Source organism: Ochotona curzoniae, unplaced genomic scaffold, assembly GCF_017591425.1.
Source record: "Ochotona curzoniae isolate NIBS_2020 unplaced genomic scaffold, NIBS_Ocur_1.0 contig_430, whole genome shotgun sequence".
In the NCBI taxonomy this organism is placed as follows: domain Eukaryota; kingdom Metazoa; phylum Chordata; class Mammalia; order Lagomorpha; family Ochotonidae; genus Ochotona; species Ochotona curzoniae.
In genome coordinates this window covers 26433767-26447190 of record NW_024466219.1, presented here as the reverse complement: position 1 = coordinate 26447190, position 13424 = coordinate 26433767, and the positions used below count along the sequence as shown (strand labels likewise).

Genomic DNA, 13424 nt, shown 5'->3' with positions numbered 1-13424 from the left:
AGTGCCTATCCAGTCTTCCAGCAGCAAGGAAATACTGGGTTGCCTCAACTGGAAGTCATTGTTCGCTGTGAACTCTTGTACTGCTTTAATTTGCTGCTCTCGCAAGTTTATCTTTTCCTAAGTGTATTCTACTCCCTACCTCGATTACAACAGTGGACTGGTTGCCTGGATTAATTTGGGTTACTTGTAGTTTTCTAGGCCTTTACAGTATGTAAATGTGCGGGACTGAGGCATTGGCTACCAGCTGATTGCCTGTGGCTGCACCAGGGGAGCTTTGATAAACACCAGGGCCTTCCTTTTGAAGGCTCGGGAGAGGGGTTGGCAACATGGTGTTAAGAGCTCCCAGGTGATTACAAGGCTCTCCAGATTGAGTTTGAAGGTGCAGACTGGAGGGAGTGGTTCAGGGCCGCCCCGACCTCTGGAGAGTTTTCTAGAATCTCAGATCTAAGGTGCAAGGCACCAAAACGTTGGTAACAAAGATGTAGTACCTGATATTATTTCCTGCCCATCTGAAGCAAATCAGAAATGCCCAATGCCACTGGGATAAAGGCTCGGTTAGGTTAGGATAATGCCTAACTCACATTAGGCCTCAACCAATCTGTTGTTGCAAGGAGTTGAACTAGTTTTAGCCTTGGCTTCAGTGCTTGTTTGTGTGTTTTAGGTAAATTATTCTGTGTATTTCAGCTTGCTTGCTCTAAAATGGAGCAGATAATAAATAAGAGGGTTATTTCAAGTATTTGTTGGGCCTACAATTGACAAAATCCTTTTGAGGTTTACCTGAGCTCAAACAGATCAAAGATTATAAAGCTACCTGCCCTTACTGCACATTTCAAAAGTGTATTATAGTGCAGTGGTTCTGTTTCAAGAGTATTTTTCACAACAGAATAGAAACATTGGAGTTGCACATGTGGAGATTCTTATTACTTGGGTTTGTTTGAAAGACAGACAGATAGCTCTCTCACCTGCTGCTTTATTCCCCAAATGCCTGCTGTGGAGCTGGCCCATGCCAAAGCCTGACACTGGGACTCAGTTCAGACCTCTCATGTGGGCAGCAAGAACTGAACTACTTGAACCGTCACCACTGCCTGCTAGGATCTGTGTTAGCAGGAAGCTGATGGCAGGAGCAGAGCTGGACCTTCAATTCCGACACTCTGGTTGAGATGTGGGCATCTTAATTGCTAAGCCGGATGCCCACCCAGTAAAAAGCAGTGTTAGTATTGACTATTTTGTTTGGTAAGTTAGTTTGTTAATGTAAGATACGTTTTCTTTCCTGTTAGAATAATTATGCATTTATTTTTTTCTTAAAAAATAAAGTGTTCTCTCATTTTTAGTAAGAGGGCGATTCTATAAACTCTTTTTGAAAAGAGTTCTTGTTTTTGTTTTGTTTTGCTTGTTTTGTTTTCTGTGGTACCAGAAATATGTTATGGGTAGGCAGGAATTCAATAAATATTTGCCAGATTATTAATGAAGAAGTGACATTTTTGTTAAATTCATTAAATTCCTTTTTTTTTTCCCCCCTTGGCTTACATCTAAGTTTTGCATCTTGCTTTACATGTTAGGTATTTGGGAAATGGTTTATATTTAGTTGATTTAACAGTAGTTCTTGTTTCTAAATGTTTTTACACTTTAGGTACACATGGTCACTTTAGGAAAATTATGAAATAATATGAAATATTAAAGAAAAACAAAACTGCTAAAATGCAACTATCCACATAGAGTCAATGTAAATGTTTCTGCCTCTTTTTCTTTGTAAGCATGTGTGAGTATTGGTGTGTGTAGTCCAGGTCATTCCGCATATGTGAATCAGACTATAATTTTTCACTCAGCCTGAGCTTTAGCTTACGGTAAGCTCAAGAAGTGGTGTGTAAGTAAGTAGGCAAAGCTGGTGTAAACAACAAAGACCAAAGTTGAGGAGCTTAAAGAAATGTCTTCCCTAATCTTTTATGGAATAGTGAGGTCAATGGTGCAGGTCTGGGGCAACTCTGCTTCCCCTGGTAACACAGGAAGCTTTGTTGTTGCTATTTGCTTTGACTTTGGTCATGCCCTAGGACTTACTGTCATCTACAAGTTCAAAGCAGTTCATGGTCATCTTCAGGCTGTTTTCTTGCTGTCAAGTGGGAAATTGCATAGGAATCATGCCTGCTTCCTTAAAGCTTCAGCCTAGCCAGTTGCATGTTACTGCACCACCTCCACTGCCTCCTCTAATTGTCTGTCAGTCACATGGATGGAGAGAAGAAGCACATGTGCTGGATGCTTAGCAGTCACTGTCACGGAGTTCACATGGTCTTAGCATTCAGAGAGAAGCAGAACAAATAGGCCTTCTCTTCCTCAGCCTTTACCCACTGGTGGACCATGTGTAATGTCATTCTTTGAATGTGGAAAAGAATAATGAATATTACTAAAACTCAATTCTGGTTTTTTTTTTCCCCAGGGCTGTTATAAAACAGAATTATACAGTGTGGGAAAATATCTCAACACTCATATTTATTTATTGTTGTTAAAATGCTTTCATGCATTTATGTTTCATTATTACAAAAATTCTATGTGAAAGTTAGGTTTACTAGAATATTTTTCCAATATTACAGAAGCGAAAACTAAGACCACACTTTTGAAAGACAACTCTGACTCCTATGGGTAGGAGGTAGCATAGGAATAAAATGTTAGTACAGATTTGACATTAATAACAAAACTAATGGTCACCCATGGTATGATTGGCAGACTTCCCAAACACTTAAGATTCTAAAACTGTCACATTTGTAAGGAAGTAAGTATTAAGTATTACCCAATTTTTTGGTAGGGCGTCTGAAGACCTTAGGACTCATATGGTTGTAGCTGATACAATGGAAGAGTTTCAGAAGATTCTAGATTCTGGAAAGGTAAGAAACTTCTAGAAACTTTTTAAATATGAAAATGCTTCATTAAACCATATTTAATGACTCTTTGAACTTATGTATGATCCTAATCTCATTTTCAAGCAAGACATATAAAAAAATTGTATATTACTCAGCTTTCTAAATGACCTTCCCAAAGTCTTGTACTATTACAGCATTTGTCAATAACACTTACAAACTGATTATGTTTTTTTCTTTCATGCTGAGTACAGTGCTTAAAAATATTAATTCTGTGTGACTTTGTTGTATTTGTTATTGAATATTTCTAACTTTAGAAATGTAATGTGCAGAGTCTTAAAATAGGATGGAAAGTTAAGTTTCTTTCAATTCCCGGAACATGCCTCCCCAGTTCTTAATTGATTGGACTTTCTGAGTATCCTGAGGGAAAGGTAATGCTCAAGTTTGAGCCCGGATTTCAGGAGGAGTGGCTTCTTTTCAATCCTTAAAAACTATAGACTTTTCTAGTTACTTAGCTCATGGCTCTTTAAGGTTCCACTGGTTTTATGTATTGTGTGTATGTGACTGGAAATGTTTTTAATATTCAGAAAAAGGAAATCGTGATTTGCAGGGTTGTTATGTCTGGACTTTAGTGTTCTGGTACACACGTTTGAATATACAACCAGTCCTGTGTCCCCAGGTTACAGATGAGAAGGTCATGGGCCAGATCTAAATGAGTTACCCAAACTATGCAGAAACAAACATGATGCTAGATGTATTTCTTTTTTCTGACTCAGTTTAATGAAGTTTCCTGTGTATCTTCTTTTTAAAAAAGAATTATGATAAAAATAGAAGGCGAAGCTGTGTTTTAGGGTCCTAAACTGGAAAAATTAACCCTTTGTATCTCTTCATTACTGATTTGTAAAATGAGTGCAAAATAATACTTAACTTTAAAATCCCCTTTAGGTCCATAATTCTTAAGCATTTAGTCTTGTGTTTTTCTTTATTGCCATAGTATTTTATTTCACTCCAGTTATCTTCCTTAATGCCAGACTAGAGGATGGATAGCCATCTATTCTGGGCGTTTTTCCTTTCACTGTAATTTATCAGTATCTTGTTCAGTCACTGAAAAAATTTTTGAAGACATGTTTATATTTACTTGAAAGGCAAGGCAACACAGTGGGTAGAAGGGAAGGAGGGAAGAAGGGAGGGAGGGGAAAGAGATTAAGAAATTTTCCATCTGCTCATTCATAGCTCAAATGGCCCCAATAGCCAGGGTTGGGCCAGGGTGAAGCCAGGAATCAGGAACTCTGTACTGATTTCCCACATGAGTGACAGAGGCCATCCATTTGGGCGGTAACTTCCTCGGTGCATTAGCAGGGAGCTGGGTTGGAAGCTCAGTAGCCAGACTCAAACTGTTACTCCGTATGGAATGCTGGTATCGGAAGCAGTGGCTAACCCACTAGCCACAACTATAATTTTAGGGCTTTTTTAAAAAAATTGATTGTTTGTTTGTTTGTTCTTATAAGATTTATTTATTTTACTTGAGATATCAGAGTTATAGGGGGAACAGAGATCTTCCACCCACTAGTTCACTTCCCAAATGGCTACATTGGCTGGATCTGATCTGGTCCGAAGCTGGGAGCCAGGAAATTCTAGGGCTCTCACGCAGGTGCAGGCTCCTAAGGCTTTGGGCTCTCCTCAGGTAATTTCCTAGGCCATAAGCAGGGAGCTAGTTCAAGAAGTGAACAGCCAAGACCAGAACGGGTACCCATATTGAATGCTGGTGTCAGCAGGTAGAGAATTAATCTGTTATGCCACCATACTGACCCCTAAGCTTTTTTTTTTATTCTAGAAATATGGGAGTCATTTTTGTCTCAAACTGTATTAGAGATATTTTATAAGAATTAATAAGTCAATAAAGTAACTATCAAGGCATACATTGCTGTCAAAGAAATCTGCAGATATTAGTGGAATCAGAACTGTTATTCTAAAATTAGATAAATTGCTACAGCTATTAGCAACATGTATTCTAAAGTAGTACATAAGTAAATGTAAATGTTGATGATTTACCAACTTGTATTTTAAGTTTGTTTCACTTTTCGTTGCATATTACATAAATTGTTTATTAAAACTCATGTAAACACTTACTGTATTTCCGTCTCTGCCCCCTTCCCTCCAACTGCTTCCTCAAGTCTCGCCTAGAAGTTTGTTGCCCTTTCTTGCCGTATTAAGGCAGATGATCAGAATAACAGTTTATGAACTTGAGGAATTAGGCTAGCACCTTTTTTATGGAATGAACATAGAGAATTGACTGACCTTTTGTCACTGTGTAATAGTGACAGAACATCCGGTGTTCTGTGATTTCCTAATCCTGTATACTTCCTACAGAAAGCTTCTGAAATGTGCTCAACTGAATCTCAAGTGCAGGGAAAGGGATCGCAAAAGACATTTTTAATTTAAGCCAGGAATGCGTAGCTGGGAATTATTGTAAACTTGATGAGGACACTTAAAATATATTGCAATTGGCTCTAATAGTCCTTAGGTCTCTCCCTTCATAGACCTCAGGAATGTCTTCTGTTGCTTTTAAAACTAGTATTTTTCTTTTAATGTATTAATGATACTCTTCCGCCATTTAATGGATCTCACAACTGGGAGAAATCTTAGCGCTTGTTTAGTCCAACATTTTACTAAACACTAAGAACCAGATATTTAAGCAGATAGTAAACTTTTAAATTAATATAAAATTCCATATCTTGATTCTATTATTCTCTATGGTCTAAGAAGGAAAATTGAGCATCTATTTCCTGATGGAAAATTATTTTTGCCCTCCAAAAACCTTGAACTTTACAATGATTCCCTTACTTATAGCATGTTAGAAACATTGTGGCGTTTGTGCTAGCATTGTGGCAATGCAAGTTAAGATGCCTCTTGCAGTGCTGGCATGCCATGTTGGAGTGCTGCTGAATTCCTAGCCACACTGCTTCTGGTCTGCTTGGGCATTTGGGGCCCCTGCCAATCCCCGTGGGCCATGTGGGAGGCCTGATGGAGTTCCTGGGCTCTTGGGGCCATTTCGGAAGTGAACCAGACAGTGGAAGATCTTTTTATCCCTGTGTCAGTCATGTTGCTTTTTAAATATATACATACATATTCACATACATCTTAAAAAAAGAAGAAGAAAAACATTCTGGCATAAATTGGGCCTTGCCTGATTGTTAACTGTTATTGTTAATAGCACTTTAAACTCAGTTTACTATTTGTCATCTATACTTTGTCCTCCTACATGGTCATTTAGATAGTAGCATGGTTAGTGCTCCAGACATGGGAAGCAGGTGCAGCTGGAGTTTGTCTCTGTTCAGCCGCTGGGCTGTGGCCAGTGCATCGGGACAGCTTAGCGGCCTGCGGAGGTGGCTGTCACCCCTTCCCAGTGCATCGGGACAGCTTAGCGGCCTGCGGAGATGGCTGTCACCTCTTCCCTGTGGGTGTGAGTCATAGGATGAAACCCTTCTTTGCTGTGTCTTAGCAAAGTTCCTATATGCTTGAAAAATGTTAGGAATCCCCTCTTACTTGGAAGATTGAAAGCTAAAATGTTCCTTTATAGAATAGAAAGAAGGGTTTAATGAGTACTGAGGGTGTTTTTTTTTGTTGTTGTTGTTTTTTTAGATTGCTCAGATTCCATTCTGTGGGGAAATTGAGTGTGAAGACTGGATCAAAAAGACCACTGCCAGGTAAACACAGTTAGCCAATAAAACATGTGAATTCCTGTAGTGGAAAGTAATGGCGTGAGTGGAATTCATAATTTGTTTTTCATTTCAGGGATCAAGATCTTGAACCTGGTGCTCCGTCCATGGGAGCTAAAAGCCTTTGCATCCCCTTCAAACCACTTCGCGAGCTGCAGCCTGGGGCTAGATGCGTCTGTGGCAGGAATCCTGCCAAGTTCTACACCTTGTTTGGTCGCAGTTACTAAGGATATGACAAAATTCCCTCTTCAGCCTTCCTCATTTTTTAAAAAAAATTGGTACTGATATCTTCTCAGACTCAGTTTTATGATTTTTTTAAATAAAAGTTCTAAAAGGTCACATGTGACAAACAACCATTCGTATGCCTAAATTCACAGTGGAATAAAGGATTTTCTGTCAACAACCCCAGTAATAAACATCATAAACTATTACTGCTTAATGTGTTCATTTGCTTTGGAAACCGAATTTGGAAATTCCTGCATGTCTCAGAACTGCCAGTTACCTCCTACGTGCCATCTTGAAGCACCTTTATCTCCATAGTTCTTGGAATATGGAAGCCAGAATTGCCCCTTTTATAAAAAGTTAAAAAGCAAGTTGAAAAAAATAAAAAAGGAAAGTTCTCTTGGAGCTTCTCTGTCCCTTTGCAATCTCCGTTTCTGAGCGTGATCATCAGTCCACTCTCCTCCTTGCTCTGCGTTTCTCCTCGCCCTTCTGCCCCCCACACCGCTGTTTTCACCGAGCTCACTGGACAGACACCTGACAAAGTATGTTCCTTCCTAGCTTCTTGCTTTGCTATGTGACTACTCTATTTGAGATTCTTTTATTAAATTAATCCTATGACTTGCCCTCCTACCTTCACCCTCAGTCTGTCTTAGTTGTATTTCTTGCACTGGCTTTCCTTCCATGGCTTGCTTCTTAGATGAGCTGTGCACTATACTGTCATACTCGACTAGTCAGCTTCATCCCATGATTTGAAGTAACATAAATAGGCTAATAGCTCCCATATTTTTGTCTTTAGGTCTGAGCACTAGATTTGCTTGAACAGCAAACTGAATTTCCTTGAGGGTTCTATCAGCAATTCAGGAACACATGGCCAAACACCTCATCTCACTCTCCACCCTGGGCCTCTTCTTCCTATGGCCTTTCCTTCCTGGAAGATACAGCATTGCCAAAATGTACTCTGTATCCAAAAAACAGAAATTATGAGAGTTATTTGTGCAGCCCCTTTAGCACACCATCATCATCCTTTTCTCATGTCCTTTGGGCCTTCCTGCTCATGAATCTTTTGTTTTTCTGGACTACTTTATTTATTTATTTAAAGATTTATTTTTATTTTTATTACAAATTCAGATATGGAGAGAGGAGGAAAGAGAGGAAGATCTTCCGTCCTATGATTCACTCCCCAAGTGGCCACAACAGCTGGTGCTGTGCCGATCTGAAGCCAGGAGCCAGGAACTTCCTCCAGGTCTCCCACACAGGTGCAGGGTCCCAAGGCTTTGGGCCATCCTCGACTGCATTCCCAGGCCACAAGCAGGGAGTTGGATGGGAAGTGGAGCTGCCGAGATTAAAACCAGCGCCCTTATGGGATCCTGGTACGTGCAAAGCAAGAACTTTAGTTGTTAGGCCACTGTGCCGGGTCCTGGACTACTTAATTTTTAAAATTTTTCATAATATAGTTCCAAAGGACAGGGATTTCCCCTTCCATCTCCCACTTCTGTCTTCCCCTTATTATTATAATAGTATAATTCTTCAGCAACAGTCACAAATACATCCTTCTGCTATCATAATTCTCTAGATTGTTTTCAGGCCTGGGTACTGGTGTGGATTTCTATCATGGCTACACCTGTAGGCTAAGTGGCTCAGTGTTTTTTTCCCCCATAAGAATTTATTAAGGTGCTTTCCTTTATCAGAGCTCTTTTATGGCTCACCATCATTTAATTAGATAAAATGTGAACCCTATGGTCTATTCTGCCTCACACTACTCAACTGCTCATGTGCCCTTATCTCTAACTAATCCAGTAATCCTTTGCCACATAGGGGGTTTCCTGTCAACGTCTATTTCTTGCCTTTGCCTCCTTGGAATGACTTTGCCCCTCATCTCCATTCCACCTACTCAGTAAGATTACTTACAAGAAAAATGTGAAATAGCAATGTTTTTCTGTTAGCTTCTTACTGACTCATGACAGTTAAGAATGGTTTATCTTCTTCCCTTAGTAGCTATATAAACTTTCTTTAGTTGTAAGATGGGGAAAAGTCTAGCATTCATAGTTATATAATCTTAAGTAATAAGGCAGAATTGTGTCTAATAAAAGACGAAAATATACTATGCTGCACCTGCCAATAAGAGGTGGGACTGAGGGCAGGCCAGGATGAACCAGGTTGTAGCACCAAATGTAATAGCTAAGCCTAGGAGCAGGCTGGTCCAGGCAGGGCTGTAGCACCCATGGGGTAACATGAGGGCTGGGTCTGAGGCCATGCCAGGCTACTGTACCTGCTGGCAGCATAAGAACCAAAATTAGGTGCAGGTTGGCTGGGTTAGGCTGCAGCAGCCACTGGCAAGTGCCAGAACTGGATGTCAATCGTGTCAGACTGGACTGCAGTGCCCCTGGCTTGTACAAGATCCAGGGTTGGGGGAAGGCCAGGCTGGACAAAGGATATGTTTGGGTCAGGTCTAGGGCTAGGTCGTGCTGAGCTAATCCGTAGCAGACATGGGTTTGCACAAGAGCAAGATGGAAGTGGAATTTGGGATGCGAAAGGGTACAGCACATACCAACTTGCATAAAACGGGCTGGGGACAGGCCTGGTGAGGGCTATTAGGAGATACCCTGACTAGGTCATAGCACCCCCTGGTTTGTGTGAGGACCAGGTCTGTGGCAGGCTAGGCTGGCCTAGGCTACTGTCCCCACCAGCTCATGTGAGAGATTGGGCTGGGGGGACAACTGACCAGGTTGCTGCATCCACCCATTTGTGTATTGGCTGGGGCAGATGATGGACTAAACCTGAGCCTGCACTAGCTGGTGCGTACAAGAGTCAAGTTTGAGGTTTCTTGGAAGACTTTCCAACAAGATCACTGGACACAAACCCCGGTCACAGGGACAATCACAATATATGGGTGGAGTGCATGTATCAAGACTGAACCTCCTAAGTTACTGATACCTGTGCAGTGGACAGCATGCCCAGATGCACCTGAAGGACATGACAGCCAGCAGAGGATGGTGAGTGCTTGTCAGAGGATGGAAAACAGAACAGGTTGGATCACACTCCTGGCTAAGCCTTGCAGCAAGTGTCTGGGTCTGTGGATGCATTCAGGTGTACTTGGTCAGCCAACAGACCTCAGAAGGATTTTCTCAACCCTGGTACAGTGAGTCTAACAACATCTCAAAACTATCAGAACCACTTAATAATACCCTTGTTCCTCACATTGCGCCTTAGGCATTCTCAGATGGCTGTCCCCCATCCCTGCATGCTGATGTAGTTTGACAGAAAGGAGTGACCCCCTTCAAACCCCCCCATCTACAGCACATGTAGGAAGAAAAATAGAACTGAAACAGCCCGACCCTCCCCACCTTAGTCAGAGGCTCACATGGGCGTACATCCTTTTCAACTCTGTAAACAATACTGAGAATAAAAGACATATAATACATATTATGTATGTGTGTGTATATATATATGCATATAAGGATATATATGTGTTTATTACCTGTTGTCTGCTAACAGTTACACAGAGGCAACTGGAAGTTGGTTCTAATAAATAGATCTCTAATCAGTCGTTATTTTAGCTTGCAGTTGTTTTTCTGCAAGCCAACACCTCTTGGCTACTTCTTTGAAGCTTCAGACCAATAGAATTAACCCCAGAAAGCCTTGAAGTTTGCTGTTTTCAGGGATTCATTTAAGGAACCCCAACAATAACAAATTATGTAAATGTACCTCTGACCAGCTTGCTTTCTTTGTTAAGTTGTGACTCAGCGAATGTGTCAAAACTTTTGCAAATTCCATATTTTAAAGTGATGGTGCTTTTCAGGAGGCTTCCTGAACTTGAATGCCAATAATATCCTTTTATTTTTTTTAAAAGATTTATTTATTTTTGTTGGAAAGGCGGATTTACAGAGAAGGAGATAGATTTTCCATCAGCTGACTCCCTGATTCAAGAGGCTGCAGTGGCTGGAGCTGAGCTGATCCGAAGCCAGAAGCTTCTTCCATGTCTCCCATGTGGGTGCAGGATCCCAAAGCTTTGGGCCGTCCGCCACTGCTTTCCCAGGTCACAAGCAGGGAGCTGGATGGGAAACAGGGCAGCTGGTTCATGAACTGGCATCCATATGAGATCCCTGCACGTGCAAGGTAAAGATTTAGCCACTGAGTCATTGTCCCAGGCTCCCAAGAGCTTTAAGAAATGTATAGCATTTTAGTTGCAGATGACAGTTATAAACTAGATTCAGGTACTCCAATATGGAATGCTGACATCCCAAGCAATGACTTAACTGCTATACCAACAGCCACCCCAGATCCTCCTTTTGACTTTCAATTTATCTTCTTATTTATATTTAATTACAGACATAGAGGCAATTAGATTAGGACCTGTGGAACCTCCCACCACCTCATCATTTATGTATTATTCATATGTCCATATATAAGGAATCCTCAAGTTTTCACAAAATGTATATTATGAAAAAAAAATGCATGGATTAAAAAAATTTTTTTGCGCCACAGCAATCATGTTTTTATTTCATTTCCCATGAACTCTGAAGTGTTGTGGTACTTAGCTTCCCTACTGTTTCAGCTCAGCTGACTGTTCCCAGGACAAAAGCCACCTGCTCCGCTTGTGCACCAAGTCTCAATGCCTTCTCAGCAGTGGCACTGCGGTGCTTCTCCCATGTGCATCATTTGGCTTCTTTCTCTCCTGGTTCTTTTCATCAGGCTACCAGCATGCTGTCATCCCCGTTCCCTGTCCCAACCCCCAATTCCCTTTGTGTACTCCACACCCCTTTTTCTGTGGAGTAGAATATATTGGCAGCATTGCCTACACTAGCCATTTCCATTTTTTTTTTCTGAACTGTCTAGAATCCACTGGCTATTTGCCTTCACCATTCCCCCTAAAGCCACATTCTAGGAAGAAGCAGGAGAAATTTCCTCTTAGTCAGCTTTTCTGTTCAGATTGGACAAGGCCCACTCATGTACGAGGAGTCCGTCTACTCAGGATTCAGATGCACAAATTTACTCGCAGCCAGAAACACTTGCAGCAACACCCAAAATATCTTAGATGTCATTGACGAAATGGTCAATAAAGTTGATGGGTAAAGCAACCATCACACTTTAAGAACAGAAAAGATGTTTTTTTACAGTGATCTCAGTCTGTTTCTTTAAAAGACTGGCAGTAGGCAGGCTACTCAAAAGAGTTGAGGTTGGTGCTCTTTTACATATTCGGAAACTGGTTAGCCTTCAAGGGCTATCCATGTTTAACAGACGGTAGGATTTATTTAAAAGCAAACTAAAAGGGCCCAGCACCATAGCGTAGCGGTTAAAGTTCTTGCCTTGAACGCACCCATATGGGTGCCGGTTCTAATCCCAGCATGTCCCATTTCCCATCCAGCTCCCTGCTTGTGGCCTGGGAAAGCAGTTGAGGACCGCCCAAAGCTTTGGGACCCTGCACCCGCGTGGGAGATCCAGAGGAGGATCCTGGCTCCTGTCTTTGGATTGGCTCAGCTCCAGCCAGTGCGGCCGCTTGGGGAGTGAACCATCTCATGGAAAGTGTTCCTCTGTCTCTCCTCTTCTCTGTTTACCTGCCCTTCCAATAAAAATAAATAAATCTTTTTCTCTAAAGCAAACTAAAAAAACTTCCTATGTAAGTTAAATCTTCATTTGACTTTCTTCCTGAAACTCCTAAATTCCTCCAACTTAAAGGTGAACCAGAGGGATGTTCATCCTTTTTATGGAATGTCTGGAATTAGGTCACTTGTTTGTTACAGGACAGTGGTTAGAGCAGCAGAAAAATCCCTGTAACTTCATCTCTGGCTCTAATCTTTGGGTTAGTGACCCCTGGAGTTTGATATTATCTGTTTCTTGCAGTGAATGGCATTCAAAATTATTTACAGGGGTGAGTGTGTGATCTGGAATTTAAGGCACCCACGTCCCATATCGTAGCAACAGGGATCCAGTCCTGATTGTGAGCCCTGACTCCAGCTTCCTCCTGAAGCACAGCTGGGACGCAGGCGGGGGAGGAGTTGATTGGATCCCTGCCTCACACGCAGGAGACACAGACCTGCACATCCAGCTCCCAGCTTCGCCGTGCTTTCGCCTCAGCTGTTGTCAGCGTTTGAGGAATGAAACTGGCAACCGGGAGCCAGAGTGCACCTTTTCTTCCCCTGCCTCTGCCTCTTAAATCAATTTTAAAATGATCTCATTGCAACTACTGGGCCATTAGGAAGACCTGAATTTTTTTTTGTTTGTTTGTTTGTTTAAATGTTGACTGACTCATTTCACCGCAGCCATTGTGGCGCACGTGGATCTGGGAAGGCAGAAAGGCTGCAGCTACTACTGCGCTTCTCCAGGGTTCAAAGACACAGAAGCTGTGAACTTGTGTCATTAAGCACAGGCAAACAAAAACCTCCAAAGGCACGGGTGAAGCCAGTGTCTTGCATGTCGGTAAAGCCCGGCTCACGTGACCTTTCTTGTTTAATTGCCCTTTAAACTGTTTTATGGCTTGATAGCAGCCTATAAAAGATGATTTCCAAATATGACAGGCACTGGAAGGCTGAAGAGGAGAGTTGCCCAGGAGTGGTAATCTCTAAATCGGTACTTGCTCCTCTGAGAGCTCAGCCTCCTCAAGACAGGCAGCAGAGTGGCAGAGCGAGGAGCCAGC

At 41.8% G+C, this 13424-nt stretch overlaps 1 protein-coding gene across 3 annotated transcripts in view; it reads left to right on the top strand.

The window, feature by feature from the left end:
- The window catches only part of EPRS1 (glutamyl-prolyl-tRNA synthetase 1), a 60700-nt gene extending 53701 nt beyond the window's left edge, over positions 1 to 6999 (top strand). For all 3 annotated transcript variants that reach the window (XM_040985696.1, XM_040985697.1, XM_040985698.1), the window contains 3 exons: positions 2798 to 2876; positions 6492 to 6556; positions 6645 to 6999. In XM_040985696.1, the coding sequence (XP_040841630.1) occupies positions 2798 to 2876; positions 6492 to 6556; positions 6645 to 6795 (295 nt within the window). In that variant the 3' untranslated portion in view covers positions 6796 to 6999. The remainder of the gene's footprint in view (positions 1 to 2797; positions 2877 to 6491; positions 6557 to 6644) is intronic.
- The last annotated feature ends 6425 nt before the right edge of the window (positions 7000 to 13424 follow it).